This window comes from Aquarana catesbeiana, linkage group LG12 (assembly GCF_042186555.1).
Source record: "Aquarana catesbeiana isolate 2022-GZ linkage group LG12, ASM4218655v1, whole genome shotgun sequence".
Classification (NCBI taxonomy): domain Eukaryota; kingdom Metazoa; phylum Chordata; class Amphibia; order Anura; family Ranidae; genus Aquarana; species Aquarana catesbeiana.
Genome location: NC_133335.1, coordinates 64,923,058 through 64,941,019, shown reverse-complemented (window position 1 = coordinate 64,941,019; position 17,962 = coordinate 64,923,058). Strand labels below are relative to the sequence as shown.

At 43.7% G+C, this 17,962-nt stretch overlaps 1 protein-coding gene across 1 annotated transcript; it reads right to left on the bottom strand.

Annotated features, from left to right (window-relative positions):
- Positions 1-5,702: 5,702 nt before the first annotated feature.
- On the bottom strand, positions 5,703-10,147 carry LOC141114340 (keratin, type I cytoskeletal 12-like). The gene is made up of 8 exons (XM_073607959.1): positions 9,627-10,147; positions 9,299-9,381; positions 9,040-9,196; positions 8,715-8,873; positions 8,498-8,623; positions 7,532-7,749; positions 7,344-7,381; positions 5,703-5,981 (listed from the first exon to the last, which is right to left on the bottom strand). The coding sequence occupies exons 1-8, from the start codon at positions 10,065-10,067 to the stop codon at positions 5,884-5,886; spliced, it is 1,320 nt and encodes a 439-aa protein (XP_073464060.1). The 5' UTR covers positions 10,068-10,147; the 3' UTR covers positions 5,703-5,883.
- Positions 10,148-17,962: the final 7,815 nt, after the last annotated feature.

The following is a 17,962-nucleotide window of genomic DNA, read 5'->3' as shown; positions in this document are numbered from 1 at the left end:
TAAAATTTAAAAATCTAATTTCTTCATGAATTTAAGCCAAAATGTATTCTTCTGCATGTCTTTGGTAAAAAAAAATCCCAATAAGTGTATATTGTTTGGTTTGTGTTAAAATGATAGCATCTGGTATCTTGTAAACTGGAATTTTTTTTTTTTTTTTTTATACTAGTGTAGCGCTGGTAGATTTTTTAATCTATCGCTGATAGGTTAATCTAGTGGGTCACTTTATAGGAAGTTAGATTGGCCTCTGTTCCAGCTTGGCTGAGTTGCATGTAGTTCCACACTGTGTCGGTAGGTGTCGTTGTCGCCATGGGTCAATGTTGGAAAAGCAACGTGTTGAAGCGTATGAGTGCTCCTCTGTCCCGGGGACAACTCAGTGAAGGTGGTCCTCCGAGTTGCATTCTGGGAGAGGGTATTTATGGGACAGACGCCATGTTTAGGGGTTCGTTTTCAGCCACCTGCTGGCCCTCCTGGCCGACAGGTGTGCGTTAAGAGTACCACCTCGTGGTCCTCCGTTCCGGAGGCCCACGTTGCTGTGGCATGTGGGTGGCCCCAGAAGCCTGTCTGGGGCCTACCACAGCAGCAGAGGAACGGTCCTGAGCTGTCTATCCTGAGTGAAGAAGCTGGACAACCGAGAAGATCCCAGGGGAGGACCCGTCATGGAAGGATCATGCAAAGTGCTGGTCTGGAGGGGGGCCTGGTGACTTGGTTGGAGGACGTGTCCTGAAGTAATCTTGCTGCGTAGTACTGCCGGGTTGGCTTAAAGGTTCAAGTACTGTGTCTGATGTTCGTTGCAGACCGATACATCCTGTGGCGGAGGATCGTATGGGTTTTATTCCAAACAAGTCTGTGGCAGAGACTTTTGTTTGTGCTGCGTACTGGCTGCTAGCCACTTGCCGACCGCCTCACGCATATATACGTGAACAGAGCGGCACGGGCAGGCAAAATCACGTACCTGGTACGTGATTGCCTTCCCACGGGCGGGGGGTCCGATCGGACCGCCCCCCGGTGCCAGCGGCGGTCGGCTTTTGTCTGGGAGCGTTCCGTGATGAGGGGGAGGCCATCCGATCATGGCCCCCCCTCGCGATCGCTCCCAGCCAATGAGAAACATCCTCTGCCTCTGTATAGTACACACAGGCAGAGGATGTGATGTCAGTTTCCGTTCCAGCGCCGAGGAGAGAAGACATGTGAGTGCACAAAACATACACACACACACAGTAGAACATGCCAGGCACACATTACACCCCCGATCGCCCCCCCCGATCCTCCCAATCACCCCTCCCCCCCCTGTCAAACTGACACCAAGCAGTGTTTTGTTTTTTTTTTGTTTTTTTTTTTCTGATTACTGCATGATGTCAGTTTGTGACAGTTAGAAGTATTAGGTCAGTGAGTGTTAGCCCCCTGTAGGTCTAGGATACCCCCCTAATAAAGTTTTAACCCCTTGATCACCCCCCGTCACCAGTGTCGCTAATCGATCATTTTTCTGATCGCTGTATTAGTGTCGCTGGTGACGCTAGTTAGGGACGTAAATATTTAGGTTCGCCGTCAGCGTTTTATAGCGACAGGGACCCCCATATACTATCTAATAAAGGTTTTAACCCCTTGATTGCCCCCTAGTTAACCCTTTCACCACTGATCACCGTATAACTGTTACGGGTGACGCTGGTTAGTTCGTTTATTTTTTATAGTGTCAGGGCACCCGCCGTTTATTACCGAATAAAGGTTTAGCTCCCTGATCGCCCGGCGGTGATATGCGTCGCCCCAGGCAGCGTCAGATTAGCGCCAGTACTGCTAACACCCACGCACGCAGCATACGCCTCCCTTAGTGGTATAGTATCTGTACGGATCAATATCTGATCCGATCAGATCTACTGTATACTAGCATCCCCAGCAGTTTAGGGTTCCCAAAAACGCAGTGTTTGCGGGATCAGCCCAGATACCTGCTAGCACCTGCGTTTTGCCTCTCCACCCGGCCCAGCCCAGCCCACCCAATGCAGTATCGATCAATCACTGTCACTTACAAAACACTAAACGCATAACTGCAGCGTTCGCAGAGTCAGGCCTGATCCCTGCGATCGCTAACAGTTTTTTTGGTAGCGTTTTGCTGAACTGGCAAGCACCAGCCCCAGGCAGCGTCAGGTTAGCGCCAGTACCGCTAACACCCACGCACGCAGCATACGCCTCCCTTAGTGGTATAGTATCTGAACGGATCAATATCTGATCAGATCAGATCTATACTGGCGTCCCCAGCAGTTTAGGGTTCCCAAAAACGCAGTGTTAGCGGGATCAGCCCAGATACCTGCTAGCACCTGCGTTTTGCCCCTCCGCCTGGCCCGGCCCAGCCCGGCCCAGCCCACCCAAGTGCAGTATCGATCGATCACTGTCACTTACAAAACACTAAACGCATAACTGCAGCGTTCGCAGAGTCAGGCCTGATCCCTGCGATCGCTAACAGATTTTTTGGTAGCGTTTTGCTGAACTGGCAAGCACCAGCGGCCTAGTACACCCCGGTCGTGGTCAAACCAGCACTGCAGTAACACTTGGTGACGTGGCGAGTCCCATAAGTGCAGTTCAAGCTGGTGAGGTGGCAAGCACAAGTAGTGTCCTGCTGCCACCAAGAAGACAAACACAGGCCGTCGTGTCCATAGTGCCCTTCCTGCTGTATTCGCCAATCCTAATAATTGGGAACCCACCACTTCTGCAGCGCCCGTACTTCCCCCATTCACATCCCCAACCAAATGCAGTCAGCTGCATGAGAGGCATTTTCTTTATGTCCTCCCGAGTACCCCTACCCAATGAACCCCCCAAAAAAGATGTTGTGTCTGCAGCAAGCGCGGATATAGGCGTGACACCCGCTATTATTGTCCCTCCTGTCCTGACAATCCTGGTCTTTGCATTGGTGAATGTTTTGAACGCTACCATACACTAGTTGAGTATTAGCGTAGGGTACAGCACTGCACAGACTAGGACACACTTTCACAGGGTCTCCCAAGATGCCATCGCATTTTGAGAGACCCGAACCTGGAACCGGTTACAGTTATAAAAGTTAGTTACATAAAAAAGTGTAAAAAAAAAAAAAAAAAACCACAAACAAAAATATAAAATAAAAAAAAATAGTTGTCGTTTTATTGTTCTCTCTCTCTCTATTCTCTCTATTGTTCTGCTCTTTTTTACTGTATTCTATTCTGCAATGTTTTATTGTTATTATGTTTTATCATGTTTGCTTTTCAGGTATGCAATTTTTTATACTTTACCGTTTACTGTGCTTTATTGTTAACCATTTTTTGGTCTTCAGGTACACCATTCACGACTTTGAGTGGTTATACCAGAATGATGCCTGCAGGTTTAGGTATCATCTTGGTATCATTCTTTTCAGCCAGCGGTCGGCTTTCATGTAAAAGCAATCCTAGCGGCTAATTAGCCTCTAGACTGCTATCACTGCTATTAGTATCTTTTTGTATTCTGAGGTAGGGTTTTTTGGGAGGCGGCGATATGTATTAGAATCACTCAGGATCCTGGTCATCTCACCATGGTAGTCACTCTTATCAAGAATGACCACCCCACCTCCCTTATCCGCGGGACGGATGATAAGATCTTTCCGTTCACATAAAGATTTTAATCCTTTTTTCAACCTGGGATCATTATATGTTCTTTTATGTGGGAGATCTTCAAGATCCTTCAATACCAGATCTCTAAATACCTTAATTGAAGGTGCTGTAGGAACTGGGGGGGTTGAATAATGACGGATTACTCAACCCTGAATGCACAGTATGTGTAGTAATTTGTGGATAAGAAAATCTACTTGGATTTGAAACAATATATCTTTGGATATTTAGTTTTCGCACATATTTGTGTATGTCAATAAATGTGGAGAACTTGTTCAATGTCTTAGGGGGTGCAAATTTCAAGCCTTTATCTAAGACAACCTTTTCGGCCTCTGTAAAAGTCGCCTTGCTCAAATTAAAAATGCCCTTATTTTCTATGACCGCTTTCTTTTTCCTGGCGCGCCTCCCCCCTCTGGTGCCCCGTTTTGTTCTCCATTGCGTTGGATGTTCTCTATTTCCTTGTGAAAATCCTCCATGATTGGGGGTCTAGGTAACCTTTGATTGTAATGAAATGGTGATCTTTCAGGATAATCATTTTCTCTATCTCTATATGAGTATTGAGAATTATAATATCTGTTTTGTTCCTCTCTTAGTGGTGAGAACCTGTTGTGGGTATGGAGGGGTGTCCTTTGAGGGTAAGGCTGATATTGATAATAATCATTATGGCTCACGTGTCTCCTGTGTGTTGAAGAGTCTCGTGGACCTTGTTCATAATGAGATGAACGGTCCCTATTCCTCTTGCCCCTACCTCTACCATTTTTTCCTCTGCCTCTATAGTAGGGGGCTGGACTCCTATAGTGGGGTGTAGGCGTATGGGGACCATATGTATGTTGAGTGTTATATTTAACCCTTCTGGGTGGAGGGGGAACCAAGGGTGCCTCCACAGATCTTGTAGTGGATGAAGTTGTCATCTCCATCGGTTTCTGTGTGGCAGCCACGGCGTTCATTTCTTGCTCTTTATTTTGCCAATTAAAAACATTACCCATTTTGTAATCATTAGTATCCCTACTGTATTTCTTCTGCTTCTTGATTTTTTGTTCCCGTTCTTCTTTTTCTAGGTGATTTTTTAAATTTGTAGAAAGACTAATATATTCTGTGGAAGATTTATATGGAAGTAACTTGTCCCTTAATTCTTTAATTTCTTTATCAATCGTGGTTCTCCTTGCCCGCTTTCTATCTATAAGAAAACTAAGCAATGAGATCCCTGCCTCATTAAAATAATGGAACCATGATTCTATATCAACATCCCCCTGCTGTGGATGGATAGTCCATCTTAGACCTCTTGGTACCATGAGATCCTTGGAGTACTGCTCCAAGAAGGCAATATCCCATTCTAGATGAATTTCGGAGACCATTAGGTTTTTAAGCCTCAAAAATAGGCCTCCTATCTCAGAATCTGTGTTCAGAACTGAAAAAACACCTTCTGTGTTAAAAGTGCGACTAGTGCGGTATTCAAATACGTCCATATCCTTTCTAAAAGGACTGGAAGGATAGAAAAATAAAAAATATAATAAATAAATGGAAGGCTCCAGCAGTGGTGCCAAAAATAGAATAAACAATAAATCAAACGAAAAACTGCTGCGCCAACTTAATTGTGTCAAGCTGCCAACACTACCAATTGGACAAATTGTATGTGTAGATAAGAGCAACGAAAAAGTGTAGCGCTATATAAAAAATGTGTAGACATTTAGTGTAAACCTGTGTACATTTAGTGTAATCTATCCATATATAGACTTGCAGTCAGTACCGCTAATCAATAAGGAAGAGAAAAAGGTGATATAAGGCCATATCATAACACCTGTGAGGAAAATAAACAATCCTGCAAAATTGAACCACAAAAATCAGTAAGAATATTTCTTCTAGACTGTGTAGTGGTGCTCAAACAATCCCATAAAAACAAAAATAACAATCAAATCCGTGTATTATTAAATTTGAATAAGTTGTAAATACATTGTAAATTAAGGTGTTTTTAAACAGATGAGATTTAAAGCTAATTTATTACCAGAAATAACCAAGTGTCTAAACTACTTTTTGCTTCTAACTAGATGTTTCTTACCAGTTAGATAACATTTATCCCAAATCACGCATATTTAGAGACACTTTTTGCATCAGAAAAAAGCTTTATTTAATCAGAAATCAGAACAGAAGATAGAAGCACCTCATATTATATTAAGAAATATCAGAATTGAGGAAACAGAACTCTAGGTTAGCTCCATGAGAACATCAGAAAAGGTTCCGGAGACTGTAGGCATAATGATACAGGAGGGCTTCTTGATACCAATCAGATCTTCTCCTCGGTTTCCCTAACTTGCTGGGACACTGTTTTTCCATCAAAGATTTCCTCAACAACGGTTTTTATTCTTCTAACCTTTTGTGGCTCTGAAAGGAAAGCATTTGCATTAGTTACTGAAAGTTTTCAGTTACAGAATGTGCTAAAGTATGTGTAACATGGTTAAGGTGTATGCCTTCTATACACATAGTGAGTGTGGCACATTGCAGCCACCCATGCATATAAAAGGGTCCAGACTCCTTGCCTACCACTGGTTCCTCTTTATTACTACCCTTGCATAGCTTAAACATTTTTCATAGCCAGTGTACTGGTTACATAGTTACATAGTTAGTCTGGTTGAAAAAAAGTCCATCACACAAGTGACACAAGTCCATCTAGTTCAACAAATACAATTCAATGGTTATAAATCTGGATCTGTATTCGTAGAACCCAACTACTAGAAGAACAAGTGGACCATTTTTCCTTCTTTTATAATCATCAGCTAAGATCTACTGACATAGCATAAGTAAGTAAGTGGTCTTTTTCAGCCTCTCCATCCTCATTCCTACCTTGTGCAGCAATGAAGTTTGAACTTGTTAGTATGATGTTACTCAACTAAGGCGGAGGGTGTGTGGTAGATGGCAGTTGTCATAGGGGACAATAAGTATACATCCAGCGCTGGATGAGAGACATGAGTCTCAATCTAAACTACTCTCTAATGTGCAGCATAATATGTTGGTCATATGATGCAATGTGTGTTATAATTTTGTATGCACTTTGCTAATATAACTATTTACTTTGGACATACAAGACCCAGCAACAGGGTCATTTATTTGATTCACCCATCTTCCCAATGCTGTCATATAGGGGTGAAGAGACAGTCCTCAGTCTTGTTTATGCTCCAACAAGTCAGTGTGGAGCTAAAATGGGATTTTTTTCCTTGTTTCCAATGTAGTGGTGGAGGAGAGAGAAAAAGGTGAGTTCATGCTTCTGGGGTGGGGGTATCAAATGACCATGTACAATGTCCATCTAAAAAAGTTCTGCCCCTTTTTCATGTGGCTACTGTGGTAAAAATAATTGTTATTTGTACTAACAAAGACAGCATGCAGTTTGCTCAACATTCAGAACTACTTTACAGACCACCAATACAGAGCAAGGAGGAATAGTTTCATGTTTCCTAAGATAAAGAGTCTTCTGACTCCTCAACATCCTATGCAGCCCCTTCTCTTATGCTTTTCTTGCTGGGTTAAGCCACAAATGTCCAGAGGCGGCCAAAAGTCAGACACAAAATAAAGGGTAAAAGTAAGTCTTTTAAAAGTTCCTATAAACATAGATATTATAACACATAACTAAAAATATACTATCTAACGTGAGCAGTCATTAATAATGACTGTTAATCCACCAGAACATATTTTCAGAATGATTCCCTTTTACTAAAGTCTATAAAAAGAACAATACTTTAATCTGCTTACCTTTAGGAACCTGAATGTACTGAGGGGGTTTGACTGAGCTATAATAAAGAATGAAAATAGGAATATAATTTGTAGACCGATTTCTCAGTTTGCCAAGGGTCGTTATTACCATATACTGATAGAGTTAAGTATAAATACAAATCATATTTACAGTATAGGTAACAATATCTTAACAAAACTTTTCTTACATGGGTTGTCCATCAAGTAAGCAGCGGTAGGTTTCAATTTCTCTCTCCAGTCTAGTCTTGATGTCAAGAAGTTGATCATACTCTAAGCCTTGTCTCTCCATATCTGTCCTTACTTCACATAACTGTTCCTCCAAAGAGCTTATTTTTGCCTGGATTTGCCGAAGTTGCATGCAGTAGTTACCTTCTGTTTCAGCCAAGGAGCTTTCCAGTGTTCTTTTCTAAAGAAAGAGACCATTCAATGTGTATCTAGTCCTTAATATATATAATTAGATAGATCAGTATTGCCAGACTTACACTTATATTGTTTGGATGATAGCTTACTATTTACTTTGCTTAAAGCACATGCAAACCCGAACACCAAGCTCTCATAAGTGTTAACATAATTTCAAAAGTAATTTCCCATTTCCCCAGAAAACCCGCACGGAACAATGATGTGCAGCTGCTGATGGAGTGCATGTATGTGGACTGTAAGGAGGCTGCAGGAGATCAACAGTCCTAATATGCTATATTTTTTTTTTACAAAAATTGCATTTATTTGATACACAAAATGCTCTAGAAAACTAAATGTCATTCATGTGGGGTTTACATGTACTTTAACCTGTTGGTGGTGATTGCAACTTAGAGTCCATAGATAGATCTTGGATACAGCAATATTCAACTGGAACCCAATCATTTTGGACCAAAAGACATAACATAACACAAACTTCGAAGCAACACTATTAAAAAGGTTGAATACATCTGGTTTAGACTGTGGGTATTTACATATACAGAGGAAAGCATTGAAAATATTTTTTTTAAAACAAAAAACATATAAATAAAGGTAAATGCCATTATATGAAATACAAAAATCCCTCCTAACAAACAAAACTTTTTTCTAGATTTTTCTAGGTAACCACATCTATAGCAAATACTAATTGAAGATAGAGCATGGTAATAATAGAAACACTATAAGTATTTTAGCCTTACCGTTGCAAGGGCAGCTTGTAGTTCAATCTCTAGAGCTTGTACAGATCTCTTCAGATCAATAATTTCATTTCTACTAGATTGGACCTGCTCAGCACCAGATGAAATTTCCTGTTTGAGGGCTCGACTCTGAAACACAACAATCAAAGAGTTTGGAAACAGAACTGAAAATAGTTTAGTCTACATTTATAATGGCAGTAATTTGGCTTCCTTTTTTTACCGCTTCAAGGAATTGAGCTTCAGCCTCCCTTCTGTTCTTATCTGCTAAATATTCATAGTCAGATCTCATATCATTCAGGATTTTGGTGAGGTCATTTCCCGGAGCAGCATTCATCTCCACAAAAAGTTGTCCTGTGACTCCTTGGTAGCTCTTCATTTCCTGAAACAAAAAAAATAAAAAAGATATAGTTGAAGTGTCTGGAAGGGCTAGGTGACTTTTTCGATTCACCAGAAAGACTAAAACTTCTAGCACAGTGTATGAAACAATAGTACATGTAAAATGACAGAGTGTAGTAAAAGACATTGTGAGGATTACTTTATGATACCTCTTCATGGTTCTTCTTGAGACACACAATCTCCTCCATCAAGCTTTTAATCTGAGACTCAAGGTCACATTTAGCCAAGCTGAGGTCATCTAGCACTTTGCGCAGGCCATTAATATCAGCTTCAACATTTTGACGGAGACAGAGTTCATTTTCAAACCTGCAGGGCAGAAAATGTGATAATCCATGTGCAAAGTAAACAATACACAGCACCGATATATTAGCTATCTAAAAAAAAATACATTTTTGATCAGAAACTTACTTGAGCTTAAAATCATCGGCTGCCAAACGGGCATTGTCAATTTGGAGGACAACTCTTGCATTATCCACAGTGGCTACCTGAATCTATACAAAATGACAAATGTTTCTAATCAAACCTGTTTAGATAATGTGATTTAATTAATTAACTTTGTAATGCATTGTTTCTTTATCCAAGGAAAATATTTCATCTGCTTAAATACATGATGCAAAAACTGAAAACATTTCCATAAAGTACCTTTAATAAATAAATAAATAAATACAGTCATTCTTCATTTTTGTTTTTAGCTTTCATGTATAGTTACCACCATAATTTTTTTTTAAGTCAATACCTGCTTCTTGAGATCTTCTATGGTTTGGTAATATTTGCAGTAGTCCTTCACTTGCTTGTTATCATTGCTGTGCTGTTCATACCAAGCTTTAATTTTGCATTCAAGGTTACTGTTGGCGTCCTCTAAATCTTGTACTTTGTGCATGTATGAAGCCAGGCGGTCGTTAAGATTTTGCATGGTTTCCTTCTCACTTCCAGTGAGGAGGCCATCTCCACCAAACATTGCACCACCAAAGCCACCACCAATGGATCCTGCACTAAAGCCACCAACAGCTCCTCCACTCAAGCTCCCAACACCAAAAACACCACAACTTTGGTTGGCACCAAAGCTTCCTGCACCACATGTAGCTCCAGAACTTCCAAGAAAGGAGCAAATGGCTGTTCCATAATTTCCAGCTCCGACAGAGCGTCTTGAGGAAGCAGATGTTTTTGAGTAAAACATATTCTTGGTATGATAGCCCTCAAAGTAGCTAGATAAAAGAAATAGCAAGCTTAATCTCTGTTAAAATCATTAGCCTTTATATACAATATCTTGTGGGTGGTTCAGTTTCCTACAACTCCCAAACTCATGTCTGGCTCTCAAATTCTTGATGAAAGGTTAATTGAAAGATAAAGTTAGTGTGTCCACTTGGCCTACTTTGGAGAATGCCTTAGGCTGCTTGTTACGATAAAACAATAGAAGGGTGGAGCATGGATAAATATTTTTTTCTTTAATCCTTTAAATCCAGACAATTAATGTATGTTTTGAAACTCTTTACCCTCCCCGAGTTATTTTTATAGATGAAAATTAAGTGTGAATTGGCAAGCCAAATGCCAGCTAGAGATTGCATGACTGATTCTTGAGAAACAATACCTCAAATGTTGATCACTACCGTAGGATTGTCAAATGGGTATAAGAAGTTTTATGGGATTGAAAACACTTCATAATTAGTTTACACTTTTTTTACGTGTACACAACAGCAAAGATTGAAGGCAGAAAAAGACCAAGTGGTCCCTTGAGTCTGTCACTTTTTTTTAACCATTTTATCTAAGTACAGATCTATGCTTGTCCTAAGCATGTTTATATTCACTTACTGTTGACTGACTTACTACATTCAAGCATCTTTGTTTCAGTAAAATAATACCTTTTAAGGTTAGTTTTAAACTTTTTAGGATAAGTTCATGTCCCAGTGTTTTTGATCCTAGCTTAACCGCTTCAGCCCCGGAAGATTTTACCCCCTTCCTGACCAGAGCACTTTTTGCGATTCGGCACTGCATCACTTTAAAGAGGACGGAAACCCTGATGGGTTTTACTTCCTCTTTTGCTCACTGTATAGCCGGCAAATTAAAAGCATAATGTGCTAGTATGCATCGCATACTGGCCCATTATGTGAAACTTACCTGCAAAAGAATCCAGCGATATCCCCTGTGTAGGCAGCGTCCATCTTCAAGCCCCCTCTTCCTTCCGGGCCGCGGACTCCGGCTCTGTGATTCGCCAGACTCAAGTGACGTCACTCCCGTGCATGCGCACAATAACGGCACACGCTAGGGAAGAAATGGCACGGAGTTTTGTTTCTTCCCCGCACATGCGCCGTTAACTCTAACAGCGGACTACAAGTGAAATATCTGCTAAATGGGCGCACGTTTAGGAGGTATCTCCACTACCTATAGGTAAGCCTTATTCTAGGATTACCTATAGGTAGAAGTCCCAAAAAAGGGTTCACAACCACTTTAACTGACAATTGTGCGGTCATGTGACGTCGCACCCAAACAAAATTGACGTCCTTTTTTCCCACAAATAGTGCTTTCTTTTGGTGGTATTTGATTATATCTGCGGTTTTTATTTTTTGTGCCAAAAACAAAAAAAGAGCGTAAATTTTGAAAAAAACGCAATATTTTTTACTTTTTGCTATAATAAATATCCCCCAAAAATATATAAAAAAAACGATTTTCTCCTTAGTTTAGGCTGATATGTATTCTTCTACATATTTTTGGTAATAAAAAAATCGCAATAAGCGTATATTGATTGGTTTGCACAAAAGTTATAGCGTCTACAAAATAGGGGATAGTTTTATGGTATTTTTATTTATTTATTTTTTTATTGGTAATGGCGGCGATCTGCGTTTTTTATCGGGACTGCGACATCATGGCGGACACATCGGACATTTTTTACACTATTTTGGGACCATTGTCATTTATACAGCGATCAGTTAAGTGTGTCCTAGGGAGTGATTCTAACTGTGGGGGGAGGGGCTTCAACACACACGACAGTGATCACTGCTCTCGATGACAGAGCAGTGATCTCTGTCCTGTCACTAGGCAGAACGGGGAAATGCTTTGTTTACAAAAGCATCTCCCCATTCTACCTCTCCGTGACATGTTCGCGGGCACCCGGCGGACATCGAGTCCGCAGGACCCGCGGTCATGGAGAGTGCGTCACCGGGTGATGTTGACCATGCCCCCTAAAACGTCACAGTCCCAGCATGCCCAGGGACTGTGACGGCATAAGGGGGTGGGGTCTCTGCCTATATAAGTCACATCAGAGCGCTCAGAGACCAGTCCAGCCGGAGAGACCGTCGTGTCAACATCTGGAGAAGAGAAGAGGGAAGAAGACAAGAAGCCAGAAGTCCGGACCTCTGCTGGCAAGAGAGTGGCATGAAGATATCGGAGGAGCCGGCCGAAGAACTGGAACACCGGGAGAAGAGGAACCGGAGGGACCCCCGAAGTCGGAAGAAGACCCCCCCAAGCTGTCTAATAAATTACTTCAAAAACCTGTGTAGTGAGTTTTATTATTGACACTTTTTCCCTAGGTGAATGGGTAGGGGTACCATGTACCCCATACTCATTCACATAGGGTGGGGGGCCGGGATCTGGGGGCCCTCTTATTATAGGGGGCTCCCGGATTCCGATAAGCCCCCCGCCTGCAGACCCCAACAATCAATGGCCAGGGTTGTTGGGAAGAGGCCCTTGTCCTCATCAACATGGGGACAAGGTGCTTTGGGGTGGGGTGGCCCCGCAGGGCGCCCCCTCCCCCAAAGCACACACCCCCCATGTTGAGGGCATGCGGCCTGATACGGTTCAGGAGGGGGGGGCGCTCGCTCATCCCCACCCCCTTTTCTGACCGGCCGGGCTGCGTGCTCGGATCGGGGTCTGGTATGGATTTTGGGGGGGACCCCACGCCGATTTCTCGGCGTAGGGGATTCCCCTTAAGATCCATGCCAGACCTAAGGGCCTGGTATGTCCCACGACGGGGCTTGCAAGGTGTCAATCTAGCCGATAAAAGCGGCGAGATTGACTTCCTTTTCTAGTCCCGTCGTACCCGAGTCACGTTCAAAATGAACGGACTTGTCCGTGTGTGGGCAAGTCCGTTCATTCTGAAAATCCGCCGTAACTCAGGCGAAAGTCCGTTGGAAAGACGGGCGGACCTAGCCTGCCGGAAAGTCCGATCGTGTGTAGGCAAGTCCGTCCGTTGAGAAAGTCCGGCGGTAGTCCGCCGGACAGTCCGGCGGGAAGAACGTCGTACCAAGTATGCCAGAAAGTCTGCTCGTGTGTACGCGGCATTAGAGTATTTTGGGTTTTTTTTGGGACTGCACTATATGTTTTTTTTACATTGTATTTTTTGTTTTGATTGTCGCATGGCACAATTTTTGGTGATGTTCTCTTTGTAATTGCAAGTTTGTATTTGGATATCACATATTCTAAATTCTTACTATGGACACTTTATTTATTGAGAGATTTGGGATAGCGCTGCAAATGTATTGTTTTTTTATATTGTTTTTTATTTTATATCTTTGCGTGTAAATCACTTGTAAGTATCAGCTGGCTGTCCACATACACTCATATTTTGGTTGCATATACAGTAACCTTCTTTATTTTCAATTTACATTATTCATGCTTTCTTTGTACTGTACCTTTTACAGAATTGATTTAAAATGTCAGAGTAAACCTGTAATGATTCTTACCCTAATAAACTGCCACTTGAGTTTATTAGGTGCCTGCAGGTGACCCCCAAGATCCCTGAAATTCTGGGTCATATTGGGAATTGGAGGTTTGGTCCACCTATACCCACTGTCACCTATTAGTAAGGTTGGTAATTACAGTCAAGACATAAATTGATTTGCAGTTGGTAGGAGGGAACAGAACAAATCTCTGACTTTCTAACTGAAGTCATTATTTGCATAGTAGCTCATCACTTGATTCTGAGCTCCCTGTGTGCTCTGAATATAAGCTGAATTTTCTTGCAGATGCTTAGAAGCCCCAGTAAATGAATACAAGTGCTCCCAAAGCTGTTCTGTATCCACTTGACCTTCAAGAAGACTTTACCCTCTTCATGACCAGGGCATTTTTTTGCTATCCGGCACTGTGCTAATTTAACTGGCAATTGCGTGGTCATGCAACTCTGTACACAAATTAAATTTTTATAATTTTTAACAAAAATAGAGCTTTCTTTTGGTAGTATTTGACCACCACTGGCATTTTTATTTTTTTGTGATATAAACAAAAAAAAAGATGGAAAATTTAGAAAAAAAACTATATTTTGTATAAAAATTTTTAAAATCTAATTTCTCCATGAATTTATGCCAAAATGTATTCTGCTGCATGTCTTTTGTAAAAAAAATCCCAATAAGTATATTTTATTTGGTTTGTGTTAAAATTATAGCATCTGATATCTGGTAAACTGGAATGTTTTTTTTTTTCATACTAGTAATGGCGGGACTGTGATAGTATTGTGGGCAATCTTACACTAGCTGATGCTGGTTGGGGGTACCCTAACTGACTGACACTTATACATCAATAGTGACACTAATACTAATACTATACACTGTCACTGTACCAGGGCTCTTTTTCTCAGAGAATAGGTGCAGGAACCCCCCCTCTTCTGAGTCACTTCTTGTCTCCACCACCTACCCACTTCTGAGAACCGTTCCTTGGTTTCACCCCCCATCCACCTCCCAGTACTGCCCCTTTTAGAGAATACAGAGCCAAGTATTATTTTGTGGTGCTATGGAATTTGTTAATGATAGTAAGAAAAGTATTAAAATAGATCCCCCACAGCCAGCAGCAATAAACCTCCCAGCACCAATAGATTTGATCAGAAACAATAGACCCCCCAGCAACAATGGACCCCCACAACAAAATACCACCCAGCAGCAACAACAGATGCCACCAACGTCAATAGACTCTCCAGCAGCCAGTAAAAATAGACCCCTCTTTGTCAATTGTAGATCTCTTCCAGCAATAAGTGACCCCCAGCAACAATAGATCCCCCACCGGCAACAATAGACCTCCCAGCAACAATAGACCGCCATTCAAAAATAGATCTGCTCCAGCAACAATAGATCGCCCAACAGCCAGCATTAATAGACCCTTCAGCCCACCTCAGCACCCCTTGCCATTACACACAGTACACAGTGCTGGAGGTGCCGGAACTGCGTTCCCCCGCGTTCCCGCTGAAAAAAGCCCTGCACTGTACTAATACGGGGTTAACATCTAGGGGTGATCAAGGGGTTAAATGTGTACCTAACAATGTTTACTGTGTGCATTATGTGCTGCTTTTACTAAGCGATCTTGTTTTTTTTTTCCCTGCTTTGCAACGAATAAAAAATCAGCAAATCAGTGATCAGTGTTCAGAGCTCTGTGTTGTAAACTTGTCCCTTTCGTGAATGACAGAGCTGATCAGTGGGTGCCGGCGATCAATCATTGGCCGACACCCACTGATCGGCTTGTGCTGTAACAAATCACAGCATAACCGGGGCAGTGTGCGCACGTGTCCCCTACCCAGAAGCGCTCATCACGTATCATATATGTGATCCAGTGCAGAGCAGCCGTTCTGCTGCAGGAAATCTGCGTGAGGCGGTCAGCAAATGGTTATGGAGGCCATTCTTAGTGCTGTTATATAGACAGTATATACATATAGGTAGATGCCCTACCCCTGAAACGTGTTGACTGCATCTGATGTACTTAACCAATAAATGTTCCAAAAAGAACTTTAGATTATATATACTTTTGTATTAGGCACACCCATCCAAGAATGTATTTATGTAGAAGCAATATTGTCACCCTAGGACAAGAAGTGTGTTAAGACTTTAGAAATTTTCCCTCCCTCCTCATCTCCATAACCATGGGCGTCCGCAAGGGGGGTCAAGTGCCCCCCGCAAAGTGGGTGCACAGCACCCAGGCGCCGCGAGCTGAGGAGAGGAGGGGCGCCGAAGCAGTCAGTTCTGCCTGGCTTCTTTCACAGGATCTGCATATACAGGTCCTCAGTCTCCAGGAGCTTCATGTGCAGTGCAGTGCCCACGATGTGATGTAATGTAACTGTGCCCACCATGTGCACAGGGGCGGCACCAGGTGGGTGCTTGGGTGTGCCCCCCAAAACATTTTTCAAGCACCCTCATAGCACCCCCAAAAGTATTGGCATAAAATTCACACTATTTTTTTAAAATAATATTGTACCTGCTGTGAATCTTGTCTGCTACTTGGCTGGGGACTCTTTTTGAAGAGGAGGGATACAGCCGCATAAGCCGCTGATGTTTAGTTAGTCCCAGCTGAGAGGGGGGTGGATTGATTCAGAATGCTGTGCAGAGGTGCTACCTTTTAAGAGCCTCTGTGTCACATGGTGCCTCTGCATCTGGCGAGAGAAAGATGAAAGAAGAGGGGTGGAGCAGAGAGAGAGCCCAGAAGCAATGAAGGTATGATGACTGCTGAGCTGCTGGCTGTTTTCTAGATAGACCGCTGGGGAGGGAGCAGAGCTGCTGTAGGCAGAGAGCTGAGTGAGTCTGCAGTGCTCCTCATCTGACAGGAGATGGGGGAAGAAGGGGGGGTTTCCTGCTATGCAGGCAGGCTGTGGTCTGAGGAGGAATTAGGATGGTTGATGGCTGTTCTTTTTATAAGGGAGCTGCTGCTGATTGCTGAGCCTGGGGAGGGGGAGGGAGACTCCACTCTGTAGTCCTGTTATTTGATTTATGTCAGCAGCAGGCAGTCTGATCTCTGTCCCCCTGTCCATCCCTCTGTCCCCCTGTCCATCCCTCTATCCCCCTGTCCATCCCTCTGTCCCCCTGTCCATCCCCCTGTCCCCCTGTCCATCCCACGGTCCCCCTGTCCCCCTGTCCATCCCACGGTCCCCCTGTCCATCCCATGGTCCCCCTGTCCATCCCTCTGTCCATCCCCCTGTCATGGTGGGCACAGTTACATTACATCACATGGTGGGCACTGCACTGCACATGAAGCTCCTGGAGACTGAGGACCTGTATATGCAGATCCTGTGAAAGAAGCCAGGCAGCACTGACTGCTTCGGCGCCCCTCCTCTCCTCAGCTCGCGGCGCCTGGGTGCAGTGCACCCTGTGCACCCACTTTGCGGGGGGCACTTGACCCCCCTTGCGGACGCCCATGGTTATGGAGATGAGGAGGGAGGGAAGATTTCTAAAGTCTTAACACTCTTCTTGTCCTAGGGTGACAATGTTGCTTCTTCATAAATACATTCTTGGATGGGTGTGACTAATACAAAAGTATATATAATCTAAAGTTATTTTTGGAACATTTATTGGTTAAGTACATCAGATGCAGTCAAAAGGTTTCAGGGGTAGGGCATCTACCTATATGTATATACTGTCTATATAACAACACTAAGAATGGCCTCCATAACCATTTGCCGACTGCCTCACGCAGATTTCCTGCAGCAGAACGGCTGCTCTGCACTAGATCACATATATGATACGTGGGATGGACAGGGGGACAGAGGGATGGACATGGGGACAGAGGGATGGACATGGGGACAGGAGGACCGTGGGATGGACAGAGGGATGGACAGGGGGATGGACAGGGGGATGGACACGGTCCCACGGTCCCCCTGTTCATCCCTCTGTCCCCCTGTCTATCCCTCTGTCCCACGGTCCCCCTGTTCATCCCACGGTCCCCCTGTCCATCCCACAGTCCCCCTGTCCATCCCTCTGTCCATCCCTCTGTCCCCCTGTCCATCCCCCTGTCCATCCCTCTGTCCCCCTGGCCATCCCTCTGTCCCACGGTCCCCCTGTTCATCCCATGGTCCCCCTGTCCATCCCTCTGTCCCCCTGTCCATCCCTCTGTCCCCCTGTCCATCCCCCTGTCCATCCCTCTGTCCCCCTGTCCATCCCTTTGTCCCCCTGTCCATCCCACGGTCCCCCTGTCCATCCCTCTGTCCATCCCACTGTCCCCCTGTCCATCCCCCTGTCCATCGCCCTGTCCATCCCCCTGTCCATCCCTCTGTCCTTCCCACTGTACATCCCCCTGTCCATCCCTCTGTCCATCCCCCTGTCCATCCCCCTGTCCATCCCTCTGTCCATCCCCCTGTCCATCCCACTGTCCCTCTGTCCATCCCACTGT